This window comes from Heloderma suspectum, chromosome 7, assembly GCF_057233095.1.
Source record: "Heloderma suspectum isolate Gila_16-S chromosome 7, 16-S_ref, whole genome shotgun sequence".
In the NCBI taxonomy this organism is placed as follows: domain Eukaryota; kingdom Metazoa; phylum Chordata; class Lepidosauria; order Squamata; family Helodermatidae; genus Heloderma; species Heloderma suspectum.
Window position 1 is genome coordinate 101879658 of NC_139464.1, and position 17530 is coordinate 101897187.

Genomic DNA, 17530 nt, shown 5'->3' on the forward strand with positions numbered 1-17530 from the left:
TTGCTTCACATGGAAAGCACCTAATCCAATAAACATTACTTATTTTTTCATTCTCCTTTGGAGAATGATTATATGGAGGAAGCTTCTCTAAGTTCCAAGCATTTACTTCTCTGGAGCTGTTTCAGGGAGATAATTATGCTCACACAGATGTTTGTGTTAGACTGAATTAGATTGAGTTAGAATCTGATTCCTCATCCCCTTTTCCACAATGGATAGTATCCAATCTTAGTCCTACTTAGTTCATACTTGGCATGAATGGGACTTAAGTTGGACTAACATTGGATACTATCCATTGTTATACTGTACAGCTTCTTTACTTGTTCAGAATTCTAAACTATGAGTAACATAGCATTATTACAAGGCTTTGCATTATGGGAAATTGGATGGTATAAACACACAATATGACAGATCAGTTCTGCTTCAAGTAGTCTTTACTGTAAACTTCTATAGCATTCAACAAGTTGTTCACGTTACTCTGATGGGTATCCAGCCACAAACTGGAGTCTAGAATGTTCAGCAGCATAGTGTTCACATGTTTCCAAACAACCTGCTAAGTTTTATTTGGTAATGTCTTCTTCAGCTAGAGTTTGAATCCCATACAATATTTTAATGAAGATGCATAATTGATATATAAAATGTATTACTTTATTATAGTTTACAACGTTTGACAAACTTTTAGAATTTGTTTTTCACAATTCTACAATTCACTTCAATATCTCATTTATCAAAGGTTCAGTTTAATTTTCATGCAACTTCAAGTCTTTCTCCAGTCTATTAAACCCACTGCCCAGTGAAACACACCAATTGCTGCACAGAAATTCTTCCAGTTTGAAAGGTTGTTCAAGAGAACTTCAGAAGAGGAGAATCCAGGTTCTCTTTATTTTCTTCAGGACTAAGTGTTATAAGAGGAGAGCTTAGATCTATTAGCTAGAAATAGAAAAAAGATATTAATGGCACTGTGTTAGTCATTCTGTGCCCTTGGAGTATCAGGACCCCATCTGCCAATGAGTCTATGATGGCATTTTTATTTTTGTGAAAAGCCACCACACAGTCTTATTACATTCAAATATTTATATTGCAATAGCCAACTAATGCCAGGCCCTTGTTGGAGTTAGGACCTAAGCTCCTGAACCCCACATGCAGTGTTTTTTGTATCTGCATGCACTGTCAGATACTTTGTACTTTGAATATTTGGGCAGTATCCAACTGCTGGCCCTGGTCTGCAAGTGGCCTTGCACAACATGATATACTGCTTCTGGGGGCAAACCCTGAAATGAGCAGAAATGCTTGTTTCTGAAAGTGGGGGAGTTGCCGGAGCTCTGCCATTTCCAGAAATGTTTGTTTGGAGGCTTGCCCCCCCCCAGAAGCGCTATATCATGTCGTGCAAGCAATAGAGGCCACTTGCAGACCAGGGCCTGCAAGGCTGGCTGCACATGAAAGGCCCCTATCAGACACTGCCTTTGGGTTTAGCACCTGTAGTAACACAAAGCATTCAGTTAAACTAACATTTATCCTGAAGCCAGCATACTTAACATGCAAGCAGCACTAAGATAAAATGGAACTATGTCTTACCTGTCCTGTAGGTTTCAGAGGAGGAACTTTAATAATTTCTGGAGTGTTAAAGAGATCAATGAGAGGTTTGTTTTCACACTCCTGGATGATATTTGGTGTTTTATCTATTCCAATGTCTATAAGTAAGCTCTAGGAAAGAAAAGAGAGATGCTGTGTAAGTTGTTGCCCAATCATTTGCTGTTTTATGAACTGTTGTTAAGAAAAAGCTATTGGACTATGACAGCCACTAGGATAGCCATTCTTGTCACCCTGAAAATCCATGGTATTTAGATTTGCCACTCACCAAGAGCTAGTTTTGGTGCCTCATTAAGAGCCTAACCAGACATAGAGGCCTTCATGTGCATTTCCTAAACGCTGTCCAAGCTAGGATGCATAACTACTAACTTAACGGGAGACATTGAGAACTATTCGCATAGCCACCATTTGGATGAATTTACTTTAAGTTGTTTTCAAGAGATAAACATCTTCTATAATGCCAAGCCTGAAATAAAGCCAGCAAAAACTCTGCTTAACTGAAACTTCATAAGCAGCTGCTTACTAGGAAAAGTGACACTAGAGGGCACTAGCACCTTTTCGTTTCATTTGAAAAAGAGTAGTGTTCGCAGCAGTAATTTCTGAAGCAGAAGACAGAGGCAGAGATATTTATTTTTATTTTAGTTATTGCATTTCTACACCGCCCAATAGCTGAAGCTCTCTGGGCGGTTCACTGATAGGCTGCAGCTTACCTCCTTAGCTGGTGTTTCTTCAGCTGGTTTCTCTTTTAGAGTCAACCTTTGTTCTATTTCCACAGAAGCCTGCTCTGGTGAAAAATCAAGTACAATTGGTACAACTTGTGGAGGAGACAAGTCTCCTTCTGTCGAAGATGAGCTAGAAGTCACCCGTGTCTTGCTCTCCTTTACCCATTTAGAACTAGATAGGAACAGACAGGAACAGCTTTATATAGAGCTTAAGACAAATTCTTCAATAAAATAATAACTCAAGTTTAAGTAATTAAGCTGCACCTATAAAGAGTGCAGATTTTCAAATGGGCATACAAAAATACAGTAAAAAAACCCTGTCCTAGATTCTGCTCAGGGCTTCACACATTACATTGTGGCAAATACATGTACAAGTGTTAGAAATATGCATCAAGGAGCCACAATCAAATCAGAATCGTAGACATGTGTGTCTCAGAGAAACACATTTTATTGATACATCTTGAGTGTAGTTGCCTAATGAAAAGGCTCCAAAAAGTACCCAACTGATACACATCAGTAAGGTAGCATTCAAAAGCCTGTACTGTCTCGGCAGATGATGGAATTTCATAAGAGTTTCTCATGGGCCACAGAACTCCAATCGTAAAGTCTCCCAAATCTGCCTGAGCACTTAGGAGTCTGGCCCAAGATCACCCAGGCTCCAGCTGCATGGCACTCAGAGGCTCTTGCCTATATTGGCCTTCTTTGAAATTATAAATCAGCCAATTAGAGACCGCAGGAATGCGAAGGTGGAGACTGCAGGAATATGAAAAAAAGAACAGTGTGTTGCTGGGCTTTTAAGCAAGTGTAGATTTACCTAGCTGCTGGAGTCTTTTTGGAAGACACACTGAAGACTTGATCCAGAGGTACAAGTTTGGGGGAAGACATCGATCTGGGCACAGTTTTCAGGGTCAGTGTTGGAATTCCTGACATACGTCGACGAATGGGTGTTGGCAATGTAGAAGAATGCCTTATGCTGGCTGGAGTCCGTAAAGCAGAGTTTACAGTAGAACAGGAATTTGACAATATCCCATCTTCTGATCGTTTGACAGGTGGGGTAACTGCAACGTTGCTAGGATATGTGATATATTAGAAGTTTAGAGCTGAAACATCCCTCTTTCTCTAAAATAATCAGATTACAATTTAAAGTATCCCAAACACTTGTCTGTAATGCAGTTAAACAGTAAGCCAACTTAAAGCCTGCTATCAGTAAGCTTTAAACCAATTCGGTTAATTTGTTGGGCTGTTTGCACTCTGCTGAAGCACTAGCATCATTTCATTTTACCCCATCTTCAGAATCAACTGAAACGCAAGTCGGTATAAGGGATGATGATCTTTCGGGCTAAGAGGAATGCTGTAGCAGCAAATAAAACATCTAGGAGGGATACTATAGAAGTTTTTAGCTCCAAAAACTGCACTTAACATTGAACCAGTTCAGACATTGCATCAAACGATAGTTAAAAGAAGCTATGGCTTGGTGTGATGTCTGAATTGACAAACTTAGGGCAACTCCTCCATCTGCCAGGTGTACCTCAAGATTGGATTGGTGAGCAGAAAGAAAATGAAAGATTGAAACCAGTTTGCCTGCATGTTTGGAAGCCTAAGCTATGTCTCGGCTCAATTGAGCCATTGGGTTACACGCTTACAAGGATGAAACTACATCTCTGGCAACATAGAATTCTCAACCCCAGGTGTGCCACTGATGTGCAAATGCGTAGTTCCACACTCTCAAGAACTAAAGACTACATTGCAGCCTATTGATTGCAGAGCACACATTTGAACCAGCAATGTGGGCCGGCCCACTCTTGCAAGCTGCAGCTCATCATGGGTGGGGAATGTATCCAAGACTGCCGAGGTCTCAAAGGCTCTCAGTCCTGCAAGACAGGCTTATTGGTGGCTTTCTGTAGGACTTCTCCTCAAATGAAAGGTTTGCAGGTCTCTAAACAGGTTTCCAAGCCACCTTGATATTGATACTGCCTGTGCCTACAAAGCAGTTCAAAAGATGGACAGAGACTTGCAGAGGATCATATAGTCACGTATGGATCATATAGACTATTACCTTCCAATATTGCCACAGGACAATAACCCAACTGGTTGCAGTACTCTGGCAGCTATATTTTCTGAAAGTATATCTGAGGGGGAGAAAATGAGCAATTCCAGCAGTTAGATCAACCTTTCCCAGCATGAGAACATTGAAGTCCTCAATTCAGTCCTTATTCTTAATCATATACAGCATTCAAATGTTAAATATAAAAATAGAGTAGGCACTTCCCAGAAGTTAGGGAAGCTAGTGTGATTTATCACTTCAGTAAGATCATTGTTCTTACCTTCCTTTGTTGAGACTGGAGGCACTGTTTTAATTTTGAGTTTAGGACTTGAACATGCTCTTATGTTTCCGACTCTACTTTTCTGTAACAGTTTCTGAAGACTAGGATCTGAACTCTCTTTTGGAATCCCACTGCCTGAAGTCTCAGACACATGAGTACCTTTATATTTGGGTACACTGACAAAAGGACTTCCTTTAGTAGCACTTGTAGATCTTTGTTGCTTTCCAGATGCATCAGAATGGGAAGCCACTGATGCCTCTTTCATGGGTCTAACCACTGAAATCTTGCTTGTACTAGAGGACAGCCTGGAACTGTTTGCAGAAACTTTTGAAGCAACACTAGTTTGAACTGGAAAATAAGTGAAATTTGTATCTGTTACACACACATACACACACACACACACACACACACACTCGTAACACTATCAATACACCCAGCGCTTTACAGTATCACAAAAGCAAAGACAGGCCCTTACTGCATAAAGCTTAAACTCTGAACGTCAACATCACAGGAGAGAGAGGGAAGGAAAAGAAGAGCTGACACCCCCCCCCCAAGGTAAAGGGATGAATGTGGAGATGCGCTTAGGGTTTGTTTGAATGCATGATAAGGACTAAGAGGTGGATTTTAAGAAAGAATGTGAAGCAGCAACACCACAGAGGTGTTTGGGGAGACTTCCAGTTATAAGGGCCAACAAAGAAGAGGGTGAACATTTAAAGGCAGCCATCTACAGTGGTCTGCAGCCATTGCCTTAACTTCATATGGCCCTCAGCTTAGTTTAAAAACCCTTCTGCAAGCGATCTCACAGGAACAATCTGTCCCTCCTCTGGCAGCCTGCTAGGCTGGGAGGAAGAGAGAAAGAAAAGGGCCCACCCCACCACCAGTATTAAGGTTCCACCCTCCACTAAGATACAAAATGCCACAGATTATCCCTGAGGGAATGCAGACCCCAACAGAAAAAAAGGTTCCCCACTGCTGGTCTACATCTATCACATTACTATGTAATCATTTATCCAATCTGGTCTATAGAGATGATACTCAACTACAGTGAGAGGAGTGGTTATTTTAATCACCAATTTATAGAATCCAAAAGTGCACAGTCACAATAGCAATAATTTTCATGCCTCGAAATATTTGCCTCTGCATTAGAACAGTTTGAAAAAATATTTGACAATATACAAGTTATAGAAGAATGTTGTTACTATTTAAGTTAGTGAGCACAAATGTTGTGAAATCACACTTCTGACGAATTCACACAACATGCATTTTGGCCACTTTTCTTGTGTGTCAGTTCATACTTTGGGCTTGCATTTTATGGTTTTATTAAAAATGTGTGTAGCCAGAACAAACTACATAAAGATACTCTCAGGAGCAAAGTGACCTTAACCCCTTAAAACAGTGATTTACCTTAAACTTGTTCCTACTAATCACCAAGTGGAAAGAGCTATACGTATTCAGACATGCAATTCCACCACAACTGTCATAAATCAAGAATTGTTAAAAATATGAATTCTAAAGTCTTTGGTACTGTACTTACCCTGACATAACCCTCATTTTCCAGAATATACAGTTGGTTTCCACCTTCTCTTTTAATGTCATTATTGTGCTTCCCCTCATATACTATTCTGTCATTCACAAACAGCTCAGTACTTCACTGGCCTGGTTCAAATGATCTATGCCATGGCTTAGATAGTCATGGCAATTCTCAGGTTCTTGTGCTACCCCCCCTTGCCATGCACAAGGTCCTTTTACTTTTGAATAAACCAGGCTGCCCATTACATACTCATTCAGGAAACTGCTGTTTGTTCTAAGTATAATCAGTTAAAATCAACCAAGATTAATCCACGATTTGTTACCTTTTCCTCTTTTAGGAGAGACGGATAGACTTGAATTCAAACTTGAGTTCATGCTGGAAAGAGAGGATGATGATGAAGATGAAGTGTTTCTTCGCATATGAACATTACTAGGAGGTTTCAGTTGCCTTGTCTTTATCCCCAGCTGCAAAGACAGTGGTAGGTAGTAGTTAGGGAGCCCAGGAACATCTGATGTCCTACATCGTTGCCCTACTGGCAAACTGATTTTCCTTGCAAAGATAAAGGAGCATATCCAGGTTCCTGCACTATTTTCCCCCCAATTAAAGTTATTTCATCTCTTTATAGATCAGTAGTTTCAAACTTTAAAATTTAGCTGGATAATTATTTCAGTTGTATACACTCTTAGAAATATTTATACCTGCTCATGTACCCCATTTCATAGCAGCCTGCAGGGGCCCCTCCATTCAGCAGCAAGGTATCGGGCCAAATCAGAGAAGAGTCCACTACTCTAAGACAGGGGTGGGCAACATGTGGCCCACAGGCCACATGCCCCCCCCGCTCCCTCCTGCCACTGCTGAATTTGCCACAGCAGCACCAAAAAAAGCAGCAATGTTGCTTGAAAACAAGGCACACGAGGAGCATGAACCTTGTTTTCCAGCAGAATCATGCTCCCTGAAGCCTGTTGGGAGTGCAGTTCTGCTTGAAAACAAGGTGCTCCCTGCATGCCTTGTTTTCAAGCAAAAGCACAGCTTTTTGCTGCCACATTAATTTCAGCAGTAAATTTGGTGGTGGCAGACGGGGGGCAACCCCCAGTGTGTTCCAAGAGGCAGGCAATGCATACCCCCACCCCTGCTCTAAGCCTTCACACTCAAACATCACTGGATTCTTTGTTAAACCCTCATGGGGAAGCAAGAAAGACTTCCAAATGGCGCACTTGTTTAAGGATCACTATCTGATACCAAAGCATAAGACACTGGTGACACCTGAAGCCAACTAATTATGAGTTAGAAGTTACACCTTGCTGGGAGTAGGAAGAGGTCTCTTGTCTTGTACCATTGAACTGTTGCAGAATGACAGGTCTCCTGCATCTGAAGCAATACTTGATTTGTCAGTGAGCAAATTTTCGGATGACCCCATACTGTTCAAATGATTCCTGCCGGAAGGACTAGATAACTTCCCTTGTTTTGGCTGTAAGATTAAGATCATTGTAAAACAGAGACAAAAATATATTTCAGGCTCTTTGTTAATTCAGTTAAACCATCCTCAAGTTTAAATTGGAAGTCAAGACATTCAGCATGATAAAGCAGGCCTTCGGTATTGTTAGAGCCAATTCAGTCCTGCTCTCCCCGAGACAGACACACACCACTTGATGAGTCACAGCTGAATGTGCAAACAGACTCCACTGAAAAGCATTTGTTTTGTGGCAAAGTTCTCACTGTAAAAGATCATTCATACATGCAAGTCATCACTTTATGAACATGACCATGTGAACCTACCAGGTCTTGGGAGCTGACACCACGAGATGAACGAGATGTGGAAGAAGCTAATAATAAGCATCCCAGGGCTGTATGCATTGCATGGTGACTAGTATAGCTGCCCTTTCTCCTGGAGATTTACCACATACCATTGACTTCTTCACAAGTTCCCCCTTCTGCTGAAGGCAGAGCCCACCTCCTGCTCCTGTCCCATCCCAATGAACCACGTGTCATCTCGTCCTTGCACTGTTTTAGACAGGGAATGTCTAGGGAGATCTTGAAAAAGCAGAAAACAAATCTCTGCACCACTTTCAAGGTCTGTCAAAGTTATGGCAAATCAATCTCCGTTTCAGGAGATCAGAGGGTTCATTATCAGAGAAACTGGTAATAAGCCACCTCTGGTTCAAGCCTCCCCGTGGTTCTCTTCCTGAGCATTCTTAGCCTATGTTTTCTTGCTTTCAGCTGCTGTCTCCCCATCTCCAAGGACTCCCCCAGTCTAGATACCCCTGGCTGGGTGCATTCCTACAGTTGCAGCAATGGGCATTTAAGTGGGTAACAAGTTACACGGTAGCCTCAAATCATACTTAGCAATACCAGCACTTAATATCAAACATAGTCAACCACCTCTGGCTTCCTGCATTGAGCAGGGGGTTGGACTCGATTGTCTTGTAGGACCCTTCCAACCCTATGGTTCTATGATTATTTAATGAAGTATGAAATGGATTAAGTACTTCATTTATAAAGATTCAGCACTCTGAATTCAAGTCAGTCAATTTCAGTAGAGTCAGGATCACATAGGCATTTGTGTTCCTTGTAAGGAACTTCAAATAGGAAGAGAAAAAAACTTGAAATCTCATTAGTATAATTATAGTCTCATTATATAAAGATGACTGCTATTTATATAGTGCTTTCAGCTGTCTAGGAGGAAAAATCTTTACCTGTCCTACTGCTAAGCAGTTGTTATTTCCAAATGCAGATGAATGTTTTACAGTCTGGAACATGTTTGCTTTTTTATCACTCTTTCCTTGGGCTAAAGGTGTAATACATGTTTGGGGCAATTTATTCATTTTACCCGGACTAGATGTGTTTAGAGGAGTTTGTGGGGAATGAGAGTTGCCCATTACTGTGAAAGGTTGCATTGAATGTTTCTGAAATGAAGGTGGAAGTTGGCAGACTGGGCTTTCCCATACACAATAAGTCTCTCTCTTAATCGCCTTGGGGGTTTTATCCATTACTATTCCTTTCTCAAGGATTTTCAGTTTTGTCTTTGATTCTTGCACAAATTTTTCGACAGTCTTGGTCTTTCTTTCTTCCATCTGGCCAGGATTGTTCCTTTTTGTTTTGCTCCCACTTTGTAGCTGGAGAGCTACCAGATGAGCTTCTTTGAAAATCTCCACAAATTTCTCTCCAGCAAGCGGGCTCCATGTCATTTCATCCCCAGGTGGTGGTGGAATTTTATCTTCAGTCCCTTCCTGGGACTCAAGAGACACAGCAATACATTTTTCTTTGTGGCCCATCGGTCCAACAAAAACTTCATCCTCATTTTCACTAGAATATAGACAACAAGTGAGTCAAACACCCGCAAATCCTTTCCCCTTTAATAATGCACTCTAGATACTTCGTTTACCTTTCAGGAGACAGTGAAAGGTCGAAGTCAAATTTTTCATCAGTCAGGAGGGGCAAGTCTGGAATTACAATGAACAGCTTGAAAAAAATGATAAACGTTTATTGCTATTATGATGATCAGGACTGTCATTTTTCTATAGTTAACATATTGCTATATTCCCTTGTGCCATGCTGAAATTTCAGCTTCTACTAATGTTCTCTGTAACAAGAATGATTACTCTACCCGAACAACATAGAACCCATTTCTAATATAGGTCCCAATTTAGAAAGGATGAGCTGTGCACAAAGGTTTCATTGTATAGATGCCCTTCCGGATCAGATGCAGTGTGTGTAGATCTAATTACTGATCCCCACATCCAGCAGGAGTGGGGTGAGACTGAACCTACATTTTCCTTCCTTCCCCCACAAAACAGGTAACCGACACTGTCATAGCAAGCTGCCTTACATCGAGCTGAGATTAGCGAGGGATGCTAAAAGCAACAAAAAGGCATTCTTCAGATACGTGCGTAGTAAAAGACAAAGGAAAGAAATGGTGGTTCAGCTATTAAATCAGGATGGCAAAAAGATAACATATGACAAGGCAGAAGTGCTCAGTTACCACTTTGGCTCAGTCTTCTCCCGAAACAGGTCTATGACCCCCATGGCAAAGGCGAAGTACAGGCTGAAGGGGCAGGATTGCTGCTTTGAGATTGGTAGGCATATGGTCAAGGAACACCCAATTACTTTGAATGAGTTCAAATCTCCAGGGCCAGATGAACTGCATCCTACAATAATAAAGGAACTGGCAGAGGAACTCTCAGAACCACTGTCTATTCTGTTTGAGAAATCACGGAGGACGGGTGAAGTGCCAGATGACTGGAGGAGGGCTAATGTCCCTATCTTCAAAAAGGGCAAAAAGGAAGAACCTGGGAACTACAGAACAGTCCCTCTGACATCAATCCCTGGGAAACCTCTGGAGCAGATGATAAAGCAATCCATCTGTAAGCACCTTGAAAACAATGCAGTGATTACTCAAAGCCAACATGGATTTGTCAAGAACAAATCCTACCAGACTAATCTGATCTCCTGTTTTGATCAGGTAACCCCCCTTGTAGACCGTGGGAATGCTGTGGGCATAGTATACCTCAACTTCAGCAAAGCTTTCGACAAAGTGCCCCATTATATCCTGATGAGCAAACTAGCTCAAAGTGGGCTAGATGAAACAACGATCCGGTGGATCCACAGTTGGCTACAGAATCGGACTCAAAGAGTGCTTCTCAATGGGATCTTCTCAAACTGGGGAGAGGTAATGAGCGGGGTACCGCAGGGCTCAGTCCTGGGCCCAGTGCTCTTCCACATTTGTATTAATGACTTGGAGGAAGAGGTGCAGGGAATGCTGATCAAATTTGCAGATGACACAAAATTGGCCAGAACAGCTAATACTCTGGAAGACAGAAACAAAATTCAAAGTGATCTTGACAGACTGGAGCGCTGGGCAGAAAATAACAGAATGAAATTTCATAGAGATAAATGCCAAGTGCTGCACCTAGGAAAAAGAAACCAAATGCACAATTACAAGATGGGGGATACGTGGCTCAACAACACTACAAGCGAGAAGGATCTTGGAATTGTGGTAGGTCACAAGCTGAATATGAGCCAACAATGTGATGTGGCTTCAAAAAAGGCAAATGCTATTTTGGGCTGCATTAATAGAAGCATAGCTTCCAAATCCCAGGAAGAACTAGTTCCCCCCTACTCAGCACTGGTTAGGCGTCATCTGGAGTACTGTGTCCAGTTCTGGGCACCACACTTGAAGAAGGGTGCAGACAAACTGGGGAGGGTTCAGAGGAGGGCAACAAAAATGATCAAGGGTCTGGAAACAAAGCCCTATGAGGAGAGACTGGAAGAACTGGGCATGTTTGGCCTTGAGAAGAGAAGACTGAGGGGAGATAGGATAGTGCCCTTCAAGTACTTGAAAGGTTGTCACAGAGAGGAAGGCCAGGATCTCTTCTCCATCATCCCAGAGTGCAGGACACGGAATAATGCGCTCAAGTTACAGGAAGCCAGATTCCAGCTGAACATCAGGAAAAACGTCCTGACAGCTAGAGCAATATGACAATGGAACCAATTACCTAGGGAGGTAGTGGGCTCTCCCACACTGGAGGCATTCAAGATGAAGCTGGACAGCCACTTGTCAGGGATGCTTTGACTTGGATTCCTGCACTGAGCAGGGGGTTGGACTCGATGGTCTTATAGGCCCCTTCCAACCCCACTATTCTACGATTCTGACCATTGATTCATCTAGCCCAGTATTGCTGACACTGACTGGCAGAGGTTCTCCAGGGTTTCAGGCAGGAGTTTTTCCAGCCCTACCTAGAGATGCCTGGGGTTGAACCTAGGACCTTCTGAATGAAAATCATGTGCACTACCACTGAGCCATGGCAGTGTCCTGAGCCACTGTCTAGCTGATAGCATGGTTCATCTGTACGGCGAGTTCACTTGGGCTGATCACTGCAAGTAGCAGCACTTAACCAGCCCACTGGGGCAGGCTGGAGTTTGGATTGTGTAGGTCAGGCTTTCCCAACTTGATGACCTCCAGATGTTTTGGACTTCAATTCTCATCAGCCACAACCAGCATGGCCAATGGTCAGGAATGCTGGGAGTTGTAGTCCAAAGCATCTGGAGGGAACCAGGTTGGGGTGGAGTGAGGAGTTGTGAACACAGGAATGGGCTGCTTGGCTTTTTGGTCCCAAGAGGAACAGCCACCAGTTCCTCACCCTTTCAAGCACTTCTGCCACCATGAAGCAGACTCACCTTGATTTCAGACATACCCCATCAGTCACTACAGAATGATTTCAAAGGCATACCACCTCTAAAGTCCATGATTTATTCCCTACCTTTATTCATGTGCTCATTGGGTGTGGCTTCTGTCCATTTCCATTCGGAATGCAAGATTGTTTTTCCTTCTTCCATGGTTTAACTACAAGACAATTCTCACTTATTAGGTAAAAATAGCTTAAAGTCCAAGCAATCACATATTAGCTTAATATTTTATAAAAATCCAAACCAGCACCAATTATATTTATTGCCAATTCAAAGAGCTGCTCTACTACAGTTATGAACCATGTACATCCATACCAAATTCTGTGAGAATCCTTCCTCTCTAAATGGGACAGTGGTAAGGAAGCTCAAGAAATACTCTGCATATACTGCAATGGCCAATATATTGGTGCTGACCTACAGATATGGCAGGAGTCCAATACCGGTTTTATCTGGCATGCTATATTGTAATTCCTGATCTCCACTTGTGGCAAACATAATCCAGGTTCTACAGGTGAATTTATACTGAGGGAGAAGTATAGTGCAGGGAAAATATAGTACATATGGTCTTGTCTTTCCTTGAGAAGTCAAATCTGATAAGCATAGGTTCACTGGAGTTTTATTGCATGGGTCCTTGCCATTTCAACTGTAGATAATTCAGTTAGGGTACACTGTAAAAGCAGGAAGCTGAGGCTCAAAGCCAGAACAGAAGTTATTTGAAGTTCAACTGAATTTGAAGACTAGTGTTTCATCATGGAGTGCTGTACAAACTTTGGGAGGCACTCCATTTTTCATGGTCTCACATACCACAGGAAGTCTTTGCAGCAAGCATAAGCCTTGCGCATCAGGAAATCAGCGTCAAATAATCCACTTTTAAAAAGTCACTGCTTGGCAGTTGCCACTGAAATTGAGGAATCTCCAACACATTGGACTACACCAGCCTAGCTGAAAATTCACATTAAAAATGATCAATTCATCTCAATGGACAACCCAATTCACTCCTATTCAATAACTTCAGATGGCAATGTAATTTGCCTGCATAGCTAGAATTCACAAGCCACTTTCTTCTAATTCAAGAATAGCGCTCCACCTCCTTGTGAAGACAGATGATGACACGATGATAAATTGCTTTCCTAGGCGGTGTTTCCACCAGTGATTTACTTAGAACTGGCTGCATTTGGATGTCATTAGGGATACATGACATCATGGCCCTCCACCAGCCATCTTGACGCTTATCAGGGGAAAACCGCATTTCCTGAGACTGCTTAAAGTTTTTTCTTTAAGTCAGAACTTAGAGATCTTCCTCAATTGACATGGCGCAGTTTAAAGCCCAATTCCCCAAGTGCAGTAAAGCGCGATCTCGAGGGTCTGATTCTCCTTTGTTTGCTTTATTGCGTTAGGAAGTCACTACTTTCACCCTTTGTTATAGAGATCCTGCGGGTTCAAATGCGGGCTGGTTTCCCATATGTTTCTCAGCACGAGGATATGTGTGCCTACTCAGGAGTAACTCCCATTGTGCTCAATGAGGCTTGCTCCTGAAATGCAGGTGCATCTGGACTTTGTGGGGAAAGGAGAAATGGGGGAGAGGCAGGGAAGCCTCTCTCATTGGTTGAGCAGCCCCTACCAGTCAGATGACATTCACTCCAACCCCAACCCCCACCTGGAAGTATGTTATGTGAAGCGATTTTTACTGGTGCAGAGAACCTGCTCATGGAGCACTGCATGGATCAAAGTGCAGCAAAGCTGATTCCTTTTAAAAAAATTCAGTACTCCTCCATTCGCTTCTCTTTCTGTTGCCGTGGGAACACGGCCCTAGTCTGACCACTACTTGGCGTTGGGAAACCAAAATTCTGTCCTTGCTTAGCCTTCATGCCTGGGTAGGTATCTTCAAGTCACTATTTCTCATTTATTTCCAACCCTGCTAAAACAGTCTGTATGCAATGGTATTTGCATACAGAAAAAACATTTCCTACAACCAAGTGTCTTTATATTTCCCAAGTGAGCCTTATCTCTCATTTTACTGCAGACCTTCTGGCTACCTTTTGAGTGTGTGTGTTCGTTCACACAGATTGTACAACTTGGGCCCTCCAACAAGGGCAGGCAGTTTGAAATCTAATTAGTGTAGGTTCTGCCATCACTGGAGATAACTCGGCTTTCGTTGAGTTAAAAAACACGGTATTCCTTTTGACTTTTCTTTTGCCCAAAATCTGTATGAGACGTCGTGTAACTGAAAAATTTACTTTCTGTTCAATAACAACAACAATTTCACCCCATTTTATCTGTTTTTTTATACACTTCGGGGCCTGCGAGGCTCGAATGAGAATGAACGCTGCACCAAACGGTCCGTGCTTCGATCTGAGCCAGGCCTCCCGAACGAGTGCTTCGCTCTCAGAATAAAAGCGTTCCTCTGGGCATATGCAAACTGCATTCCCCTCATGACCGAGCCGGTACTTAAGTCTGGTCAAGTAGGTTTCTAACTTGAACGAACCATAGCAGGCACATACATTTCCTGCACGTGCCGCCCCCAACGCCTCCCAGGCCTAGAGCCGCAGCGCTAGATACACCGACGCCGCGCCGAGAGTCATCGCCGGGCCGAGCGCCTCCAGGGGGGCCCTCACGGGCCGTTCACACGTGCGCAAAACTCGCCACTCCTCGGAGGATGCGCTTCGCCCCCTTCCCCGCGCCCCAGCGCCGGCGACACCGAGATTCGGCCCCCTGGTTCGTACCCCCTGAGCGCCGCCCAGCCGCCGGGCCTCGCTTCCAACCCGCCCTCGGGACTCACCTCGGAAGGGGAAGAGCGAAAGGCCCGTCGGCCCGCTGCCGCGCCCGCGTTTGAAAATGGGGCTCCGCCCTCCCGAGCCAGGCAGCTGCTCCTCATTGGCGCATTTAAACGACGCTCACGGTCTGTAGCTCTCTAGAGGGAAGAGTCCAATCACAACCTCCGCCCCACAACCCGCGTACAGGGCATTGTGGGACTTGTAGTTTGTGGCATAGAGACATGGAATGGTAGGGTTGGAAGGGGCCTACAAGGCCATCGAGTCCAATTTTTTTTTTTTTGTCCTTCTCCGAGGAAAGGCGCCATAGAGACCAACACAGTTATCGGCCTTTTTTATAAAGATTATAGACCAGCCTTGCCCAGTGTGGTGCCCTGTTGGTGATTTGTACTACAAACTCCCAGCATTCCTGACCACTCGCCATGATGGCTGGGGCTAGTGGGAGTTGCAGTCGAACGCATGTGGAGGGCAGCTGGCTGGGGAAAGCTATCATAGAGACTGCGGATAGTCTGACACTTTTCCTGTCTCTATGGCTCAGCATCCGCTAGAGAGTCCGGGAACTCTCGAGGGAGGTTCTCTTAGTTCTTAGCTCGCCCGCCCATTCACAGCGGCCCCTGCCGGCACATTAACTTACTAGTCGCCCAGGTTCAATCGAAGACTGACCCTCGCTTGTGAGATCGAAATAGGATACGTCACCAGTGGGTCAAATAAATATCTGAAACCCTACTTAAAAAAAAAAAAACACACACGAAAAAAGATCAATGCATATTTTAAAACATGAGTTACTTTTATACAAGTGTTGTAGAGAACGAATATAATACATTAGGAAAAAAGTAACCATTTCTCTCTGTGTTAACAAAAATATGGATTATAAGAAATATGGATGCCAATACACAATTTAATTGTGGATGTTATGAATCCTTTTAATGTGTGCATGCATGCATTAACTTTTTGACTATTAATAGATTAGTATTTAATAAAGAATCTTTCAAAAATCATTGAAATTGGGAGGCAATAGGGTCACAGTCCAGGCGGTCTACTGAAAGCAAAAAGTAAGGTAATTACATCCTCTGTCATAGAACTTCAATATGCTGATGATAACATAATCTGTGCACATTCAGAGGAAAATCTCCAAACTACCCTCAACATCTTCGCAGAAGCGTATGAGAAGCTCGGCCTCTCACTCAACATCAAAAAAACCAAAGTGCTTTACCAGCAAGCACAACCCAATCCCTCTGTAGCGCCATCAATCCAGCTTAATGGTGTGATGCTGGAAAATATTGATCACTTTTCTTATCTTGGCAGCCATCTCTCCACAAAAGCTGACATCGATGCTGAAATTCGAATGAAGCGTAGAGTGTTCGAGAATCGGGATATTTGCAGGGAGACCAAAATGCTTGTTTACAAAGCCATTGTACTACCAACTTTCTGTACCAACCTTACTGTGAAACATGGACCATCTATAAACGCCACTCCCAACTTCTCGAAAAATTCCACCAACGCTGCCTCCAAAAAATTCTGCAAATTACTTGGGAAGACAAACAGACTAATGTGAGCGTACTGGAAGAAGCAAAGACCACCAGAGTTGAAACAATGATTCTCCAACATCAACTTCGCTGGATTGGCCATGTTGTTCGAATGCCTGATTATCGTCTTCCAAAGGAGTTACTCTATTCCCATCTTATGAATGGAAAATGGAATATTGGTGGACAGCAAAAGAGATTTAAAGATGTTCTTAAACTAATCTAAAAAAAATGTAACATAAGGATTGAGAACTGGGAAGCTCTAACTCATGAGCATTCAAACTGGAGGTCAGCCTATATTAAAGGCGCTATGGACTTTGAAGAAGCACGAGTACAGAGCGAAAGGGAGAAACGAGCTCAGCGGAAGGCACATCAAGCAAACCCTCACCGTGACCGCCTTCCACCTGGAAACCTATGTCCTCACTGTGGGAGGCTGTGTAGATCCAGAATCGGCTTTTACAGCCACCTGCAGACCCACTGTTAGAGATTAATGTGTTGATTGACCTATCTTCTATGAATCTGTCTAATCCTTTTAAAGAGTTATCTATACAGACTCTGTCTTTGGAAGACAATCTTACGCAGTCACGAGTGATCGCCATGATGACTGCCATGATGGTCTATTGATTATAGTGCAAGGCTATGCACATCTGTTCTTGAGTAAGTCCCAGTGTGTTCAGTGGCCCTTACTTACCTAGTAAGTGCTTCAAAGTGCGCTTATGTAGTCCAATCCTGTGCACTGGGCTGCATACTCAATGGCATGGGACTCAGAAGTAAGTCCCATGCCATTGAGCTTAAGAGGCCTTACTCCTCTTTAGGAGTACTCCTTAACACAGAGTACTCCTCTGTGTGTATATAGGATTGCAAGCAATTTCTGTCCACTACTTCGCAA

At 43.1% G+C, this 17530-nt stretch overlaps 1 protein-coding gene across 9 annotated transcripts; it reads right to left on the reverse strand.

The window, feature by feature from the left end:
• Positions 1-410: 410 nt before the first annotated feature.
• GTSE1 (G2 and S-phase expressed 1) lies at positions 411-15386 on the reverse strand. 9 transcript variants are annotated; one of them, XM_084810984.1, is made up of 12 exons: positions 15127-15386; positions 12422-12504; positions 9547-9604; positions 8858-9467; positions 7462-7632; positions 6487-6628; positions 4634-4981; positions 4366-4438; positions 3124-3378; positions 2298-2481; positions 1573-1701; positions 411-927 (listed from the first exon to the last, which is right to left on the reverse strand). In XM_084810984.1, exons 2-12 carry the CDS (start codon positions 12495-12497, stop codon positions 841-843), a joined length of 2133 nt encoding a protein of 710 aa, XP_084667110.1. In that variant the 5' UTR covers positions 12498-12504; positions 15127-15386; the 3' UTR covers positions 411-840. The 9 variants fall into 9 exon arrangements, with proteins under 9 accessions (XP_084667110.1, XP_084667117.1, XP_084667116.1 ...); XM_084810991.1 differs by having other exon boundaries at positions 7498-7632; positions 15127-15310; XM_084810990.1 differs by lacking the exon at positions 15127-15386 and adding an exon at positions 15071-15117 and having other exon boundaries at positions 7498-7632.
• Between the last annotated feature and the right edge of the window lie 2144 nt (positions 15387-17530).